The 18,786-nt window shown below is 47.9% G+C and overlaps 2 protein-coding genes across 3 annotated transcripts in view; one reads left to right on the plus strand and one right to left on the minus strand.

The window, feature by feature from the left end:
* DNAJC16 (DnaJ heat shock protein family (Hsp40) member C16) overlaps nt 1-3,308 on the minus strand; it is an 18,748-nt gene extending 15,440 nt beyond the window's left edge. For both annotated transcript variants that reach the window (XM_054008860.1, XM_054008859.1), the window contains exons 1-2: nt 3,259-3,308; nt 1,471-1,656 (exon numbers count right to left, since the gene is read on the minus strand). In XM_054008860.1, the coding sequence (XP_053864835.1) occupies nt 1,471-1,637 (167 nt within the window). In that variant the 5' untranslated portion in view covers nt 1,638-1,656; nt 3,259-3,308. The remainder of the gene's footprint in view (nt 1-1,470; nt 1,657-3,258) is intronic.
* Nucleotides 3,309-4,655: 1,347 nt separating this feature from the next.
* Nucleotides 4,656-18,097, plus strand: CASP9 (caspase 9). The gene is made up of 10 exons (XM_054008862.1): nt 4,656-4,878; nt 6,078-6,291; nt 7,976-8,065; nt 9,247-9,284; nt 11,738-11,914; nt 13,137-13,226; nt 14,175-14,322; nt 14,869-15,048; nt 15,661-15,770; nt 17,495-18,097. Exons 1-10 carry the CDS (start codon nt 4,747-4,749, stop codon nt 17,585-17,587), a joined length of 1,272 nt encoding a protein of 423 aa, XP_053864837.1. The 5' UTR covers nt 4,656-4,746; the 3' UTR covers nt 17,588-18,097.
* The last annotated feature ends 689 nt before the right edge of the window (nt 18,098-18,786 follow it).

The following is an 18,786-nucleotide window of genomic DNA, read 5'->3' on the forward strand; positions in this document are numbered from 1 at the left end:
GGTGCATGAAAAAGCATTTCCTCGGTTTCAAATTTTATTTCATAAATAAATGGTCCAAGCGGAGCTAAAAAGTTGATTTAACACCAGGCAGTAAATTCCTTCAGCAACAAGCCTACCAATTTCAAAGATGCACGCTCTAGCTGCTGCCCTATGTATATCAGACAGAGCAGCTACTCGGTACATCTGCAGCTCTATTCTGCATGTTAATAGTTTTCCATTATAGCATTAGACCACAACCTTAATGCCTAGGTTCTATGAGACCCCAGAAGCTATCAGATTCTGTAGTTCAGATAATCATGTTCTTCCAGATGCTGTACATCAGCTCTTCTCTTCAGTGTATGAAACAGGTCTTAATGTATGGTCATAATTTGGCTTAATTTAATTCACTTCCTCTTTTAGGAAGCTTGAAAATTAGAAGTTGGTCATGATCAATTTTTTAAAAATTTTTTATATATATTTGATATTTTATTTTATATATAAAATAGATTTACTCAGTTGAGTTACTGGATGTGAGGAGCACACGTAACTAGTTAGAGAAATTAACTAGCGAATGTGATCCTGCTGCAATTCCTACAACAATCCTAAAGATACAGTACGGAAGTTATTAAAAGACATTTGTTTCTTAAATTTCTGCCCTTGGTGATTCTTCCAATATGGTATATTTTGTAATGTACAAGATGGAGGGGGGGGGGGGGGGAGTTTCATATTAGACCCTCCAGAATCTGATATCCAGAGTACTAGATGAACTGGAAGTTACTACCATCAGAAAATATTACAGCATGTGCAGTGTGCAAAAATAACTAAAATTTAGGGCCAGATCCTGCAGTTCTTGTTATCAACCTGTGAATAGTCCCACTGAAATCGACAGGTCATTTGTGTGAGTAAGTGACGTGGGATCAAGACTCTCATCATATATACAGAACATAATGTATGATTAGCTTTTTACTTAGAATATACATGCAAACAAGATAACTAAACATTATAGGTCCAATTTGACAAACCTTTTCTTGAGTAGTACTTACTCACAAAAGAAGTGCCATTGAATTCAATGGGACTACTCGTGAAAGTAAGTACTTCTCTTTCAGGCTGCATAATTGGGCTCTTTATTAGGAAACAGTTTTCCTTCTCCCTTTTTTTTTTTTTAAAGTTTCTCTCTGGCCAGCTGATACATTTACTTGAGAACAGTGGGCCAGCTCCTCGGCTGAAATAAATCAGTGTAGTTCCATTGTGGATTTAAGTTGATGTACACCAGCTGAGGCGCTGACTCACTATTCAGAATACGGTTTTATTCAACATGTTAAGAGTAAGTATACTGTCAATGGGGGAAAATGGTTATTGTACCATTTTAAATGTCTTTGTTTTTATTTTGTAGATGATGGTTTCTCTCCCAAATATTTGGTGCATTGGTGAAAATAGCTGACTCTAGCTTGCAGAAACCATTTAATATGCAAAATATTTTGATCCACCTACCATTCCCGGGCGAGCTTCTTATAAGCCTTTTTAATGTCAGCCTGGCTGGACGTCCTGCTAACCCCAAGGATTCTGTATGGGTCAAAATCCACTGCAGACAAAATTTGCAGGACCAAGACCAGAACCAGGACCACAACCAACGAGATGCTTAACTTTTTCAGTTCCATTTCTCTTCCTTTAGGCAACCTGGACAGGAGAGTTTCCATATGCATAAGACAGAAGTGTAAAACTAGAGATTGATGCAAAATCCAGGAACCCCTATATTTAGTCATGGACCACTGGCAAAGAACTGAATAACCAAAGGCCCCATCTCCTTCAAACAACCAGGACCAGAATTCATGCCTACTAAAAAGGTAGGATTTGGGAGAGAGTCTGTTCCAACCCTTGCATGTCATGAAATATCACATTCTAATTATAATTTTGCTTCACCTACAGTTCAACATTTTAGTAGCTTCTATCTTGAGAATTCTAGAGCAAGAGACCTGTGCTTTACACCTACTAGCAGTTCACTACCAGTTTTCAGGTATTAAAAAAGCAGTAAACTGTAGCTGTTTCTGCCATTCCATCATCTATTAATTTATCAGGACTAGCAGATACTTAAGGGACCAGTACACTTTTCTAAATGCTAGTACTAGACTAGCAATCTGAAACCAAAGAACTCCAGTGGCTGACAGTTACATGGGACCATGTTAGTTGAAGGGACAATGCCCCTGTGAACTCTAGTCAGTTCCAAAAAAATGAGTTACAATATTTTCAGGTACTACATCTGCCCCTCAGCCCCCAATGTTGTGTTTTTAAAACCGTATTTTCCAAAAATTGTTTCTCTCTCCTGTTCACGTCTAAGATCCACAGAATCACCTCCTGAAACTAAATGCCCAATGACAACAGGTTGACTACTTAAAATGCTGCCAACCACCCAATTAAATAAAATGAAAGAATACAAAAAAACATTTTAATAATCTGTCACTTATCTTGAGCACTGCTTGCAACAGTTAAGTGAAACCATTTCTCGCAGATGGGTGAGATTTTTAAACAGATCATGTAAATACATTTATTCACAGATGTTATTTATAACAGATTATTAATAGTGGAGGAGATTTTTTGTAATCCAGTTTTTCACTAGTTACGCTCTTTACTTATAGTCTGCATAGTTCACATCTTGGGCAATGGAAATCAATGCAGTCAGTTTCACCATCGGGTTCTTAGAGCTACAATCTTTGGTCTCCAGACACTCTCGAGCAGGGGCCGTTTGTTTGTTTAAAGAGAAATCCTAGCACTGGACATTTAACAGTAAAATCCCCCCCCCCCCTTCACAAAGAATATTTCTCAGGCTTTATGAAACCTTATCGTTATGAAATGTAAATTTGGAGGCACATGTGTGGGACAGAGCAGCTGCTGACAACTGGGGCTCCCCCAGGCAGGGGGCTGCGGTGGGGGGGAGAGAAAGGAGCCAAGGGACCGGGACCAGGGCACCCGATCCGTCTCTGCGCCCCCTGGCACTGGGGGAGGGGAGCGCCCCGTGCTACTCCCTAGCAGGGCCCTGCCAGCGCCCCCCGCAGCTGCCCCCAGGCCGCCTCCCACCAGGCAGCTCTGGGCTCACCCCCCAGCCGGGCGCCCCGGCTGTCACCCCCACTGCCCCTTGCCAGGCCCCAGGCGGCGCTCGGAGCGCGAGCCCCGGACCGGGCGGGACGGCCCGCGGGAAGGGTCAGCCCTACATCCCATGGCCCTTAAAGGGCCAGCGCCCACCCCGGGCTGGGACCCCTTCGGGGGGGGGGGGGCGATACCCACCCTGCGCTCCGGGCGCCCGGTCCCCGCTTCCGGCTTCGCCGCCCCGCCTCTCGCCGTCACCATAGGGACGGCGCACTGCTCACTTCCGCTCTCTGCTCCACCCGGTCATAGAGACGGGACACGGACCATAGAGCAGCGCGGCGCTCCGAGGGCTAGCGAGTACCATTCGGCGGAGCATGACGGGATACAAGCGAAGAAGCCCGGGGCAGGGGGATCATGACGTGATGTCCTGGGCAGGCATTGGCCCATGTCATCACAGCACCGTGACCTGGGGCTTGAGGCCAGTCTGCGTCACCATGTGACGTCATGGCATGATGTCAGCCCATGTCACCGTCACCATGGCGCTGCATCGTGATGTGATAGTGTGTCTTTGCAGGGGGGCTGGAACAGTGTGTAGTGGGGGTGCTGAGAGCCATTGAAGCAAACTGTAAACCCTGTATATAATGGAAACCACTTCAAGCCAGGGGGTGCAAGAGCACCCCCCATAAGCCTGGTTCCAGCACCTGTGTGTCCTGGTGTCACCATGGTGCTGCTGTGTCACGACATGATGTTGCGTCATGGTGTCAGCCCACGTCACCGTGTGCTGCGTCACCCTGTGGCTTCTTGGCCTCACAATATGTTTTTTCCTCTGGCTCTGCTGCTCACCTCCGTCTCCCCTGCTCCTCTGTTGACCTGGTAACTGACTTAGGGAGATTGACCCACTAGATGTATAAAAGGCCAACCCTATTCAAAATAGCCTAAATTTCTTTGCTTCCACACAATTATATAGGGCTGTTAGTGCGACCTCAAAGACCACACGCCCAGGTCCAAATTCTGCTCTCAGTTGTACCAGTGTAAAACCAGTTTTCAGCAGAGTTACTCCAAATTCACACCAACGTGAGAGTAAAGTTTGTTGCTACACACGGAAATTGTTCTTCCATGCCGGAATGACAGCACTGGACCAGACTAATAGTCCATCTAGGCTGGTATCTTGACCCATGCCAGGATGTGGACACACATATCCTGCTGTTAGCTGCGCAGTGCTGCCTGATGGGGAAGAATTTAATTGTCTGTTGGGGGGGGGGCATATAAAACTAGTATTGGTAGTGGAAGGGCTACAGGATATTATAGAAAGGTGCAACAGGGGCTTCTAACCCCCTAGAAAGCAGATAGAGTCTTGTAGGGCCCTATGGGCAGCCCTGGCTAGAGAGAAAGGGACGGTGCTGTGAAGGGAGCGGGTGGAGAAGGGGAAGGACGCGTGCAAAGCCCTGGGGATCCGCAGGGGCTGGTGTTACACAGCCCTACACGTTAGGGATCAGGGCGGGCGCTATAGGAACCAGAGGGGAGGCCCCTATAGGAGGAGAGGCCTCAGGGAAGGGCGGGTCCTATAGACCGCCCCGAAGGGGGCCGGGCTGAGGGCCGTTCCCGGAAGCGGGCGGAGCATCTCGGCTGTCTCCTGGCTGCGGCTCCCCCCCGGGACCCAGCCAAGGGGGCCCCCGGGCGGCGGGGATGGAGGAGGCGCAGCGGGCGCTGCTGCAGCGGAGCCGCCTGCGCCTGGTGGGGGAGCTGCAGGTGGCTCCGCTCTGGGACCTGCTGCTGCACAAGGGCGTCTTCACCCAGGACATGATCGAGGAGATCCAGGTGCCTCGTCCCCCGCCCCGGGACTGGATCTGGGGTGGGAGCTTGTGGCCGCCCCCCCACACACCCCCACCCCGCCGCCGTCCTGCTCTCAGCCCCCCCCCCACCCCCACCCTTTGCCCAGGCTGCTTGCCCATGCCCTGGGGTAATTGCATCTTTAGCCCCCTCCATGGCTAGAGACTGCAGTGCAGAAGGCAGGGCAATGTGTCCCCCCCCCCCCCACACACACACACACACATCCAGCCCCCCGAGGGTTTGCACGACCCCCTTAGGCTTGCTGGGGAACTTCTCCACTATCTCCTGAAATGAACCCATTGTCAGGCCGCTGAGCTCCAGCCAGGGACCGTCTGCCCGGCTGTAAACAGCTGAACTTTTACAGCCCGTGGCAAATCAGAAGTGGCGGGGAGTTCCCTGGTCATTTCTGATCAGTCCGTTCAGGGTTATCGCGGGAGCCGAGGTCGCAGAGCTGCTGTGAATTTAAGTTTTATGACTGTGAGCTGGAAGGACAACGTTGGAATTAAAGCGGCATATAACCCTAACTCTGGGGGTAAACATAGGGTGACCAGACAGCAAGTGTGAAAAATCAGGACAGGGTTGGGGGGTAATAGGAGCCTATATAAGAAAAAGACCCAAAAATCAAGACAGTCCCTATAAAATCAGGACATCTGGTCACCCTAGGTAAACAAGCCAAGAGACGCTTTAAAGGCTGGGTGTTAGTTTGTACAAAACCGAAACCAACAAAGTTATGATACAGTAGAACTTGCCCTATCATGTGGGAGGCAGCGTTGTCCAGTGGTTGGAGTGGAGCACTGTGGATCAGGTGACCTGGGTTTTATACCTCACTGTACCACTAACTTGCTGTCTGACCTAGGGCAGCTCCTCTGTGCCTCAGTTTCCCTACCTATCAGGGATAATCGTACCTGGGCCTTAAAAAATTCACTGGGCCTCTACTAGGCAGAAGCTTGAATTTGCTAGCCAGAGGCTGATGTGAAAGATGGGAGGGCCATCAATGAGTTGCCCTGGAGTTGCCTGGCTACAGGCTAAAAAGACAACACCCTGATCAGTTTATTTTCTGTTCATGTCTGGAAAATCCCCCGTCCTTTCTTGTACTCATCACCATGCTGTTTATGAATTGCTGGACTGTAGACGTGCCGTGCACATGGGATGCTAATGCTTTCTGTCTTCGTTTTGCTCCCGTATAGAGCGCAGGCACCCGAAGAGACCAAGCCAGGCAGTTGGTTACAGACCTTCAGACGCGAGGAAGACAAGCTTTTCCTGCATTCGTCTCAAGCTTGCAAGAAACTGGACAGAATGACCTTGCCGCTTTGCTGAGTGAAGGGGCCAAATTCCCACAGTTGTGTCCGCTTGATCTAAAACCAGTTGAAATTGGCTTACGTGGTGGAAAGGGTGATACCTGTAAGTATCAGGGGTGCTGCTGTTTTCGTAATAGACAGCAAAATTGGATACAGCAGTTATAAACCCTGTTGCTGAGGAGGTACAGGAGGGTAGCTAACAGCTTGTGAAATCTGATAGCCCGGATGTCTTCCAGAATCATTGATTGTATAGATTATTCCACACAGCCACTGGGAAAATATAATGCTATCCAATACCACTGAAAACTTTTAATTGGCAGCAATCTCCTAGTGCTGTGCTAATAACTTTAGAACGGCTGGGTGTTTTGCAGGTAACCTCGGGGGTGTCTCAAATCTGACCTCCGAGGACACAAACATTTCTCTTTTCTATTGGCGAGAGAGTGTGATCCAGCGATTAGAGAAGGGATTGGACATTGGCAGAGCTTACTTGCTGTGGGATTTTGGTCAAATCACAATTCCTCCATCTATAAAATGTGGGTAAAATCTCCTTACCTGTCAAAGGAGTTCTGAGATTTAATTACCGTAAAGCAGAGTGTGCTAACATTCTTGGATGGAAGGGACTGTTTAGCGTAGTATATTTTATTTGCATTTGATGTGTAACTTGTCTACCTATCCTGTTTTTAACTTATATATTCATATTTCTTCGATAGCTAGTTTCATTATCAACATTTTCTTTAGTATTCCTAAGGACCTGTCTGCCCTTAAAATGTTACAGTGACACAGCTGCGCCACTGTAGGGCTTCAGTGTAGACACCGCTGTATTGATGGGAGAGGTTCTCCCTTGAGCATAGGTAATCCACCCCCTGAGAGGCGATAGCTAGGTCGATGGAAGAATTCTTCCATCAATCTAGTGCTGTCTACACAGGGACTTAGGTTGGCTTAACTACGCCGCTCAGGGGTGTGGATTTTACACGCCGCTGAGTGACGTCGTTATGCCAGCCTATTTTCCTAGTGTAGACCAGGCCTTATAGAGAGAGTTCTATAAGTATTACTAATTGTTTTACCAAAAACATAAAGGCAGGATCCCTGCCCTGAAAAGTGTCTGCTCTCACTCAGAGAAGTCCGATACACAGGACAGCAGCAGAGAAGTTGCAAAGACATTGGGTACTGAGAAGATCAGCACAGTAAGGCCTTGAGAAAGGCAAAGGGTTTGAAGCAGGCGAGAGAGGGGTCTTGGAAGGTCATCCTGAGAATAAGTGGTGGCAGGAAAGAAGAAGCAAAACTGAAACTGGGAGGAGGGATGCAAGGATCACGTAGGACAGAGGACATGAAGGAGTAAGAATTTAGGGTGGGATTTAGGTAGGGTGGAGTAGAGAGAAGTCTTTTTATGAAGGGCATGGCCTTTTCAGGATGCTTTAATTATTTGGGTGGGGTGGGGAAGGGGGAGCGGTTGCTATCTCTAAGAGCGCAAGCCAGGAAGAAAGGGGCAGGTGCCTTCTGTGTGATGGTGAGAACAGGTGTTACTGTGTGCTCGCAATTCCCGCCCACTGTCGAGTCTGGTTCTAGCCTCAGCTCCCGCAGTTCTAATCAAAGACTCACAGGGGAAAAGTACAACTGCTGTCCCGGCTCCAAACAGCAGGGCGAGTGGCTCAGTTACCTGCAATCAGCAGTGCTCCATCCGGATCCTCCGGAGAGAGGCATGCTCTCTGCTTCGTATGCTTTTCTCTCTTGCAAAAGTTTATAGGAAGGGCAGTAATGCAAGGCCCAGATGTCTTATACCTTTACAGACAGGAAGGCTCATGAATATTTGCCTACCCCAGTCCAAGCCGTGACTGAGAGACGCCAAGTGTCGACACGTCCCAGTGCAGCAGATCAGGGTAAGCAGTCTCCGCTAGCCAATTCTTGCTTTAAATCCTGTCTGTCCTTCATTCCTTCTCCTCTCTCCCCATACCTCATGTAGATCCCTTCAGCCCATCTTCCTCTGGGAGCCTTAGCGTGGCCCACATATTGTGCCAATCCACCTTCTGGTTGGCGCACCCTCTGGAGCAGTGGTTCTCAACCTTCAGCCCAGTTGGAGCTGAGGCCCATGTGACATCCTCCAGGCCATACAGGTAGTATTGGATGCAGCCCACGTAACGCGTTCTTGTGGCCCACAATGGTAAATAGGTTGAGAACCACTGCTCTGGAGTGTACCAGTACTGCTCCATAACTCTGCTGGAGGCAGTCCCTCTCCCGATACCCTTTTGCCACAGGCTGTCTGAACATGCTGTTTACATGTTGTACCCATCCCCTGCTAGTCCGGGCATCTCTCCTGAGCAATGATGATCTTCTCCTGGTGTGCAGTGACTAGCAGCCATTTCCCTTGGTATCTCTGTGTACCATTAATTGTATCAAATCCATAGTGTTTGTACACATTTGTGGCTAGTGTCTGAGAGCCTGTTAGCCATTAAAAGCACCCAGAGAAGAAAATACCGAGACAAAAACCAAGGCTCTGTCGCAAAGGATCCATCCATCGAAGGTGGGAGAGGTGCAGCCCCAAGTGTACTAGTGCCATGTAATTGTTGATTTGAGATGGAATGTCATCGATCTGAACAACTAGACACTGTCAAAAGCAAAACTACTTTGAGTTGTAACACTGGTTGTTTTTATAGGCTAGGCTAGTTTGCCTGCTGCTTAGGAGAGGAGAGAAGGTATTTGGGCTGGCAAGGCTGTGAGATGATTTCCCATCCGATTCTGTTATGACAAATGAAACTCAAATTCACGACTCTTTGGCCAATACTCTTTGACGGGCCAAGTCCAAAGCCATGATAAATGCACCCCCAGAACTTCACTCTCAACATCTGCAGTCCGACACTGCATGTAAAGGAACAATGTTTCTTTCCTGTGTGTGGCCCGGAGCGAGGAGGAGTTCAGGTGTGACTGAACATGTTAAGAAATGGGTCAAAGCACTGGAAATATTTGCATTAATATTAATCCCATTAAGCAGGGACCCAGCCTCTAACGAATGTGAAGTAGGTGTCGGAACTGTATGTCATTTCTCTCTCGTCACGTGTTGTAGGTTCTGCTGCAGAGAGATCCAGGAGGAACTCAGATATGGTTAGTTTCCTGTTTCTACGTACATTATTTTTACTCATTTCTTACCTAAACTGCCTCCTTTTCCCCCCCCCCATCCCACCCACTTTGCATCCCATTTTCAAAAGTCAAAGGGACTTAGGCTCTTAAGACTCCGAATCACAAAGGTATTTAGGTGCCTAAACGTGAAGCAGGTGTCTTGTGTAATTTTCAAAAGCATATATGCAGGTGAGGTGCCTAAGTTCCATTGAAAGTCTGTGGGAGTTAGGTGCCTATCTCACTAAGGTATTGTTGTAAATCTCGCTGGGCGCCTGCCGTTATTTCAAGTGCCTAAATACCTTTATAAGGTTCTGTCTATGCTAGAAAGGATTTGCCGGCATACTGGGCAAAAGAATTTTTTTGCCAGTATATTTTATACCAGTTCCCCAAATGAAACAAGCAGCAAAAGGACATTTTTGCTGGTATAACTGCATCTGCTCTAGGGGTTTTGCCAGCCCTAGAGCAGTCAGTTATGGGTGTGATTGTCCTTCCTCCCCCACAACCAACAGAGCTATGCTGGCAAAACTTTTAAGTGCCTAGCAGGTCTAAATCTGGCCCTTAGTGCCAAAGTTAATGGGATTTAGGTGCTTTTGAAAATGTTTGCCTGCAGACTGGTAAGTTACATTCTGCTTATTTACAGTTCATTTGAATCAAACTGTTCTGTGGTGTTTAAAAGATCATTTAAATAATTACTAGCAAATGTGACTTTGATGTCCAGGTGTCAAATGCAGCATCTGAGTAAGTCCTGCTGCTTTGACTGGGCCAGTTCAGTTCAGATTAGAACAATCGTCACACCACACTCGCTCTTCGAATTACATTAAATACAACATAAATATGACCAATAACACATAGTCAAATATTTTCCCCTAACCAATTATCATCAAGACAACTAATAATTACCTAAAAAAGAACAGGAGTACTTGTGGCACCTTAGAGACTAACACATTTATTTGAGTATAAGCTTTCGTGGGCTACTGCCCACTTCTTCTTAGGCTAGGTCTACACTACCCGCCTGAATCGGTGGGTAGAAATCGATCTCTCAGGGATCGAATTATCGCGTCTCGTCGGGACGCGACAATCGATCCCCGAATCAATACTCTTACTCCACCAGCGGAGGTGGGAGTAAGTGCTGTCGACGGGGAGCCGCGGAGGTCGATTTTGCCGCTGTCCTCACAGCAGGGTAAGTCGGCTCCGATAGGTCGAATTCAGCTACGCTATTCGCGTAGCTGAATTTGCGTATCTTAAATCGACCCCCACCCCCCCCCCCGTAGTGAAGACCTGCCCTTAGTCTCTAAGGTGCCACAAGTACTCCTGTTCTTTTTGCGGATACAGACTAACGTGGCTGCTACTCTGAAACCAATAATTACCTAGCGCAACACTTAAAGTGTGCTGCATTTGTAGAGTGGGTATTTTGTTTTTGTAATTATCGTGTGAAATATACTAATAAAAAAAACCCACTAACTAAAATGCACTGCACACATTCATGCAGCATGACCGTTCTAAGTTAAGCTAGTATCATGAATACAGACCTGCATGTTTAGGAAAGTGGAGCCAAATTCATCCCTGATGTAAGTCAATGGAAGTGAGTTTGACCCTCTATCTATTTCAGTCAAGACCCTGATTCTGCTGATTCCATTGACTTCAGTGGGACTCTGCATGAATAAAGTAAAGCTGGATGTGCGACGTTATCCCAGCTGCTTGTATTCACTCGTATAGGGAGCAATGTTCCCTCTAACGTTTTACGTCCATGTGCGGAATAAATGTTATGTGCACCAATATGGAGGTGATGTGTGGTGAGGGTGGGGCTGAGCTGTTTGGGGTGCGGGAGGGGGCTCAGGGCTAGGGCAGAGGGTTGGGGTGAGGGCTCTGGCTGGGGGTGCAGGCTCGCGTGGGGCCGGGGATGAGGGGTTTGGGATTTGGGAGGGAGCTCAGGGCTAGGGCAGAGGGTTGGGGTGTGTGGGGAGGTGGGGGCTCTGGCTGGGCATGCAGGCTCTGGGGTGGGGCTGGGGATGAGGGATTTGGGGTGCAGGCTTCCCCAGGGCTGTGGTGGGGAGAGAGGACTCCCCCACAGTCGTCTGTCGCCACAGCCGCCCGGGGCTGGGGGAGAGCGCCTTTTCCCGCCGGGTCGGCGCTGGGGCTGGGGCATCTGTCCCTGGCTGCGGCAGCTCCGGGGCCGGGGGAGAGATGCCTCTCCCTGCCGGCACAGATGCAGCCGCACATCTTAGTGGGAACTTAGATAGGGAGCATGGATTCCATTATCCATCTGTCATCCTGGGCAAACAATAAATTGCCTTTACAGAAGCAATAAAATGAGCTTCATGAAAGCTGCATTTTCGGTTCTGAGTTGCATCCCGCTGGATTAGCTGATGGACTCTGAATAAAAGGAGGTTGAATTTAGGTTGTCTGTCTGACTGCTTCCCGGTGGGTATGTGGGCCAGGTTTATGTTCTGAAAGCTGACCCCTGTGGTTACTGCCTCATCATCAACAACGTCAGTTTCATCGAAGAGTCTGACCTGTCTTCTCGAGAGGGCTCCAACGTAGACTGTGAGAAACTGGAGAAGCGCTTCAAGTCACTGCACTTTGACGTCCTGGTCCGACGAGATCTCAAAGCTCAGGTAACGGTGGAAGCATTTGGCGAGAGCCGAGGGACTAAGAGGCTATGCTGCAGGTGAAGGTGTGGTTGTAGCAGGGGTAGGCATACCTGTGCTAGCTTCAGTCTCACTAGTACAGGTAACAGTTGGAGTTCAGACCTGGCAGCACTGCCTGAGGACAAGCCAATCAGGGAGCCTATGTACATTCTTGGGTGGCTAGCCCTCACTGAAGTCCATGCCGCCACATCTACACTGCTACTGTTACCTGTGCTAGCTAGATTAAAGCTGGTATGAGTCGCCTACCTGTGCTACAATCACACCTTCACCAGCAGTGTAGACGTACCCTAAAAGTGTTGCTAGAGGGTGACAATATGTGTTCCAATGGGAAAGGCACATAACCCCCCAACCCCAAACTTCAGTGTTGGAAGAGACAGCAAAAGCATTACTTTCAAATTATCTTGTCTTTTGCTGTTATAGTAACAGATGAAAAAGAAGCCCCATTTTTTGGGGCTTTCTGGGCTGAGTTTTTATTCCTGAACATGATTTATAAGTAATTGTCTGAGAGTGTATTTATCTGATATCTCTGATTGAGATTCTCCCTGACTGGCGTACCCAGGGGCTTGATTTTCTGTTTGTTCTTGAATGATATAATAGTTTATATTAAGCAGGGCATTCAATCTCCTGGCATACCTATTGAAACCAAAACAAACGAGTCTGATTATTTTAAAATCTGAGGTGGAGCATTGGTGTGTGTGCGCACACTCAAATGCACTGCCTTCCATTGGTGCTGCATTTGGAAGAAACGCAGAAATAAGGGTGTCCTTTAAAACAGCAAAGTAAATCTCTGTGGTTAAATGGCAAATGTTAAGTAGCAGTAGATTGCAATCACCCTGAACTTGTTCCATCTGACAGTGGTTCAGTGCTTCATGTGAAGAAAATAGAGTGGGTCTCCCTGTGGACACGCATCAGTGTAACAAAATTGTCATCACGCCTGGCACTGATTTTAACAGCCTTGCTAGCAAAAGAGAGGGCAAGGATTGACTGGGCCATGGCGCGAGCAATGGGTCTGCTCTCCTCCACAGCAGCAGTGTCCCCAGATCAGCATTGAGCAGTGCGGGGAAGCTTGTCTGTGCTCTTGGGCGGGCCAGTCTCCCATCTGACCCCTTTCAGCAGCATGATGTTGATGTGGGATTGATAAGGGGTAGGACTGAAGGTAACAGTTGCTGACCTTTGCAAATGTGTGTAGGAAATTGCTGGGGAGTTGCAGCGCCTGGCGAGGCAGGACCACAGCGCTCTGGACTGCTGCCTGGTGGTGATCCTTTCCCATGGCTGTCAGGTAGGAGGATTGGCGCTCTCGTTCATATCTCCCCGGGCTTGGGGGAGAAGCATGCTCCTGAAAAGTGTGTGTTGATTGCCACCGTTCCCTGGGCATCAGAGTGAGGACTGGTTTCTTCTCCCTCCTGTCCTGATCTTATTCTGCGGACATAGGCCATTGGGGCCTCTCTCTTCCAGGCATCGTGCTATGTAGGGTTGCCAAGGGAAAGGATGTTTTAACTGCAGTGGTGAACAAAGTGTACAGTCTGATGGGGGTTGCCCGGTCACCATGCGCAATGGGGGCCTCCCTTGGTAGGCCCGGTGGTTGCTTTATAGAATTCTACATCCGCCAGGGGAGCATCCATGGATCAATGGGGGGGTGTATAATTAGTAATAATGAATCCCTGGATTACAACAGCGCCTCATTAGAAGAAATGTGGTGAAATTACAGAAAGAAGACAATTTAGGGTGGCCGTTAAGCAAATATTCAAATTAGCCTATGGGGCACTGGGTAAATTAGAGCTGACAAATCCCAGGTTTTGGGGGAGAAGTGGGGGCCATTGTAAGATCAGGGGCATGGGTTTCTGGAATTTAGACTATTTAAAATAACATATGGGTTTTCTCTCTCCTTAACTCACATCCCAAATCCTCCTAAATAGCAGAGCATCGGATTCATCCTGGCATCCATATGCAAGGAATCATAGACTATCAGGGTTGGAAAGGGACCTCAGGAGGTCATCTAGTCCAACCCCCTGCTCAAAGCAGGACCAATCCCTAGACAGATTGCCCCCAATCCCTAAACGACCCCCTCAAGGATTGAGCTCACAACCCTGGGTTTAGCAGGTCAATGCTCAAACCCCTGAGCTATCCCTCCCCCAAGGAAAGACTTTTAAAATGGGGGGTGTTTATACTAGAGAAAAGGTTGGCCTATTGCCTTTGTGTTAACAGCCAGTGGATTTTGCTCTTTCAGACCAGCCATATTCAGTTTCCCGGGGGTATTTACGGCACAGATGGAAAGCACATTCCTGTCGAAAAGATCGTGAACTTCTTCAATGGGTCCCATTGCCCAAGCTTGAGAGGAAAACCCAAACTCTTCTTTATCCAAGCCTGTGGCGGAGGTGAATATTGGTGTTAGCTCTGCTCGTGCTTTGCCTTCGGGGCTCCTTCAGGAGGAGAAGCAGTTGCATGGCTGCTTGTTTGTGCATTGGCACTTAGGGTATAATAATTCTGTGTCATCTCTTTCTTTTGCTGTTCGTATTCCCTTTTCTCAGGCTGTCTTCTCTTGCTCTCTGCCCCATAGTCTTATTGCTGAGGCAATGCATTGATTGGCCATGGAGAGTGAGGTTTCTAAAGACGTCCGAGCCGGAGGTGTGTTACGCTGCACTGGAGCTTTGAGCAGAAGGAAGCAAACCTTTGCAGCTCCTCTGTGGCCTCTACCACCGCTGATTGTTTCAGTTTTCTGTATTTGGCTCAGAGCATCTAGTTGGCATGAATGGACTCTGTGCTTGAGTGAATTGCAGATGGCTCCGAGTCAGCCAACGTAGCAGAAGATGAAACAAAAGGCTCCTTTAGTTGAAGGACCATGTTTGCTAAGGGGTGGGAGGGACCCTCTGCTTATTACTTACGTCTGTAACAGAGAAGGGTTTTCTGGTTGCCTCTTGCAGAGCAGAAAGACCGAGGATTTGAGGTGGATTCTGATTCACCTGTAAACCAACCTCGTGGAGGTTCCGTCGAGTCCGATGCAACTCCCTTTCAGATCCAGCCCGGTAACTTGGATGAGCCAGATGCAGTAGCCAGCTTACCCACTCCCAGCGACATCTTGGTGTCCTATTCAACTTTTCCAGGTGAGACAGCATAAGTAAAGTACTGGCCTAGCAAGGAGGCAGTGGAAAGAGCACTGGCCTGGGATTCAGGGGACTTGGGTTCTATACCTGGCTCTGCCACTGACCTGCTGGGTGACCTTGGACAAGTCACGTCCCCGCCCTCTGCCTCAGTTTCCCCAACTGTAGAATGGGCATAATGATACTGATCACCTTTGTAAAATGCTTTCAGATCTATGGATGAGAGAGAGGGCTTGTTCTGTATTCTGACTTTCCCCTCTTTCAAAGCCTTAAAGAACCTATTCTTTGGTGAGTAATAACACCCAGCATTTATCATCTGAGGATCTCAGTCCTTCTCAAACATTAATTGAGCCCCTCACCTGCATGAGGCAAGCAGTTATTATCCCCACTTTAGACGGAAGAAATGGAGGCACAGAAAGGTTTTGACTTGCCCCAGGTCACCCAGTGAGTCTGTAGCACTGGCCACACTCCCACACGAAGGGTCCGGATGTTCTAGTGCAGGATTTGGAAGACGTTATCCATAGGGTGGGAAATTCTACTCCTAAGGGGGTTAGGAAGGAAAGAAAGGACGGCTTGTAGGGAATGAGTTCCTTACTTTCCCTGTGTTCTCCTAAGGTTTTGTCTCCTGGCGGGATACCCAGAGTGGCTCGTGGTACGTCGAAACACTGGACAGCGTACTTGAACAGTATGCTCATACTGAAGACCTGCTCGGCATGCTAGTGAGGGTAAATGTTCCTTTGTCTGACTCTCTTGCGGAATGTAGGCATTTGTTTTTGCATTTAGTCAGACGTTCGACACTTAGGCCTCCATTTTCAATAGTGACTAGTGATTTTTGGGTGCTTCAGTTTTGGGGGCCCCAAAAAGAGATGCCTTGAAAAAGCCTGGTTTTCCGAAAGGGCTGAGCACCTGCCCTCTGAGAATCAGGCCCCTTTCAGGTGTCGCACTCAAAATCACAAGTCACTTTTGAAAATATAGGCCTTAATCTTTGCCTAAGGGCCTGCCCTCCCCCTGCCTCAGAGCAACATACCGTCCGTCTGATCACAAAAAAGCCAGACTGTCAGAGCAAACGGCAGCAGGCACAATGGTAGTGTGTGGAGATAATCTCCTACTTGGACGTATGATAGCAAGACATGGTTGTGTTTGTAATGTTCAGAGTGCTCCGTATTCATCTTCGCTTTTTGCTTTTACTCTCTCTGCTGCCATGGTGAGGGTTTGATTGGTCTCCTGGATAACCCCACCAGAGGCTTGTGTTAATGTTTTTTTTGTTTTATCTTGACTTGTGAGTGATGTAATTGCATCTTAATTTGTGTGCATGAAATGTAAATGTGTGTGTTAATGAACCAGTAAGTTTGAGTATATACTAATTTAGGATTCTCAGAAATAACTCTCCCATATTGTGAATGACGGGTACAGTGTTTTAGAAATAATTCCGTGAAAATCCTAACCCCTCAAACTAATTTTTAAGGGTACTCGTTCCATGCTGCAGCTCTCATACACTGCAATGAAATATTTTGTCGCTATCAAATGCACCACTGTGTTTACTCAGCAGTGCCCAACAATAATCATAATCCTTCACTTACCAGAAATTGTGTACTGGGCATACACCTACAACTCAGATAGTGGGAAGGTGGTTGTTTTTGTCCATCAAAGACTAGGCAAATGACGTTCCAATTTTCAGAATTTCAGCTGATCTTTTGCATAACCCATGTTTGAAGAAGCATCCTACATTGTCCTCGGAACGGGAAAGAAAAATTGTTCTCACAGTCTCCTGGACCTAATTCTGCTCCAGTCGAAGTCAGTGGCACAACGCCTGTTGATTTTAACGAGCTGAGGATCAGGCCCTCTACTTCTAAAGTGGTCAAACCGCTTTCAGTCTGGAAAGTGAATGCTTTGAAATCATTCGGTCCCAGTGCAGGATTCTTGGGGAGGTGACGGGGAGTCTTAGCAAATACAGGAGGGGAAGAGGGATAATAGACCTTTCTGCTTTGAAATAAACTGCATGAAAGTGTCGACACAAAAGAAATGACTGATCTCTTGTGAGCAAAAGAGAGGTTATTTCTGATTCATACAAAGAACTCTATGTGTGGGCTGGGCGGGTGTTGACTGCTCTCGGGCAGCCTTCAGTGGTTAGCATCTGATGAGGAGCACGGGGGTGATGGAGTGGCTCTGAAGTGTCTTAGAGGCAAAGACCTACAGTACAGTACAGAGGTTTGATGCAAGATCTGCTCTTGGGCTCTTTATCTTGGCCTGCCCTTCTCCAGAGTTGTCTTAATTCTGCCAGCAAAACCCCCCCTCACCTTATAAATGTTAAACCTACCCACTGCCTCTCCTCCCCCTTCCCTAACATATACAGCCCTCCTCACTGCACCGATCGTTATCTGTGCGTCTCTAGTGCTCCAACACACTCAACCAGCAAACTAGCCAACTCCTTGGTTTTTCTCTTTCCTAGGTGGCTCATGCTGTGTCCGCTAAAGGAAAGTACAAGCAGATGCCGGGCACTTTTAACTTCCTCCGTAAACAATTCTTCTTCGCGACAGACTAATGGTGTGGCTGGGAGGTCTCCACCATACGCCCGGATAGACTCCTCTTCAGGCCTCATGATTCTGCACCTGGCCGTGACTGCTCTGAATCAGTACTCCTGTTTGCCTTCATCTTTTCATGGATTCATTTATCCTTGGAAGCTTCATGTGTTCACGCGCTCATTACTGTGAAATAGACGTCTCACCTCCAGCCTGGTCAGACCAGGGCTGGTCGCTTCCTAAGCTCAAACATTTAGGACCGACAACAAGGACTGAAGGAGATTGCAGCCTTGGACTCTGTATCTCTGCAATCCAGAGGGCCATCCCAATGGCCGTTTCAGGCCCCACTCTAACTATGATTACGGTGCCCTCTACCAGGAGGCGTGGGTGAAGTGTCGGCATTTTGTAATTATCTTTGTGTTTACGCTCTTTGAATCAAAAATGCACCCGAATCAAAAGCCAGTGTTTGGGAGTGGGGAATAGTTTTACACCATCTGTTGCCCTTTTGTATTAAAGATCCCACTCTTTCTTTACAGTTTGTCTTGCTCTTTTATTCTCTTGTCTCGTCTCCAGCTAGCCTGGTGTTCTCTGACTTCTCTCTTACTGCTAGGCATCTCCCAGCGTCCGTGGGAATAAAAGCATGATGATTTTAGCAAAAAAAATAATTTGCTGGCTCTTTAATAACTCCCCCACTACTGAATTATCACAGCCGTCCAGGCTTACCAGGAACACTAGAGTAGCTTAGACCAGCTGCAGCTAGTCCGTGATGCTTAATGGCTGATTCTCCATTTAAATAAAATCAGGAGCGTGATTCCTTTGGTTGTTGTTTTAAGACACCAATGCAATTATTTCCCCCCGTGGCTGACTCAATGGGTGTTGGTCTGATGTACAGTTCTGATTGGCTTTACTGTAGAAACACTGTATGCCTGGCACCTGCACTGTTAATAGTCCCCCGGGGAGAGAGAATCAGAAGACTTATCTCTGGGAAATGGAGCTGGGGGGCCCTGTCGTGTCAATGGGAGCTGCAGCTAGGCAACACATGCCTTCTGGACAAGTGATATGGCAGGGCTAGAATAGGTGAGGGACTCCGTGCAAGAAAGGGGAGAATCTGGAGCCCTGCGGTTCACTACCGTACATTCCCTTCGCTGTGCTGGAAGGTGTTCTCTCAAAAGCCACGTAAGTTACTGCTACTGTGAGCACTTATTGTCCTTTGCCCCCTCCC

The sequence above is a fragment of the Malaclemys terrapin genome, chromosome 19 (assembly GCF_027887155.1).
Source record: "Malaclemys terrapin pileata isolate rMalTer1 chromosome 19, rMalTer1.hap1, whole genome shotgun sequence".
In the NCBI taxonomy this organism is placed as follows: Eukaryota; Metazoa; Chordata; order Testudines; family Emydidae; genus Malaclemys; species Malaclemys terrapin.

Coding starts and splice junctions, on each gene's coding strand:
- CASP9 (XM_054008862.1), top strand. CDS start 4,747: ATGGAGGAGGCGCAGCGGGCGCTGCTGCAGCGGAGCCGCCTGCGCCTG. Junction 9,285..11,737: donor CCAGGAGGAACTCAGATATG/GTTAGTTTCCTG, acceptor TATGTGGGCCAG/GTTTATGTTCTGAAAGCTGA. Junction 15,049..15,660: donor GTCCTATTCAACTTTTCCAG/GTGAGACAGCAT, acceptor TGTTCTCCTAAG/GTTTTGTCTCCTGGCGGGAT.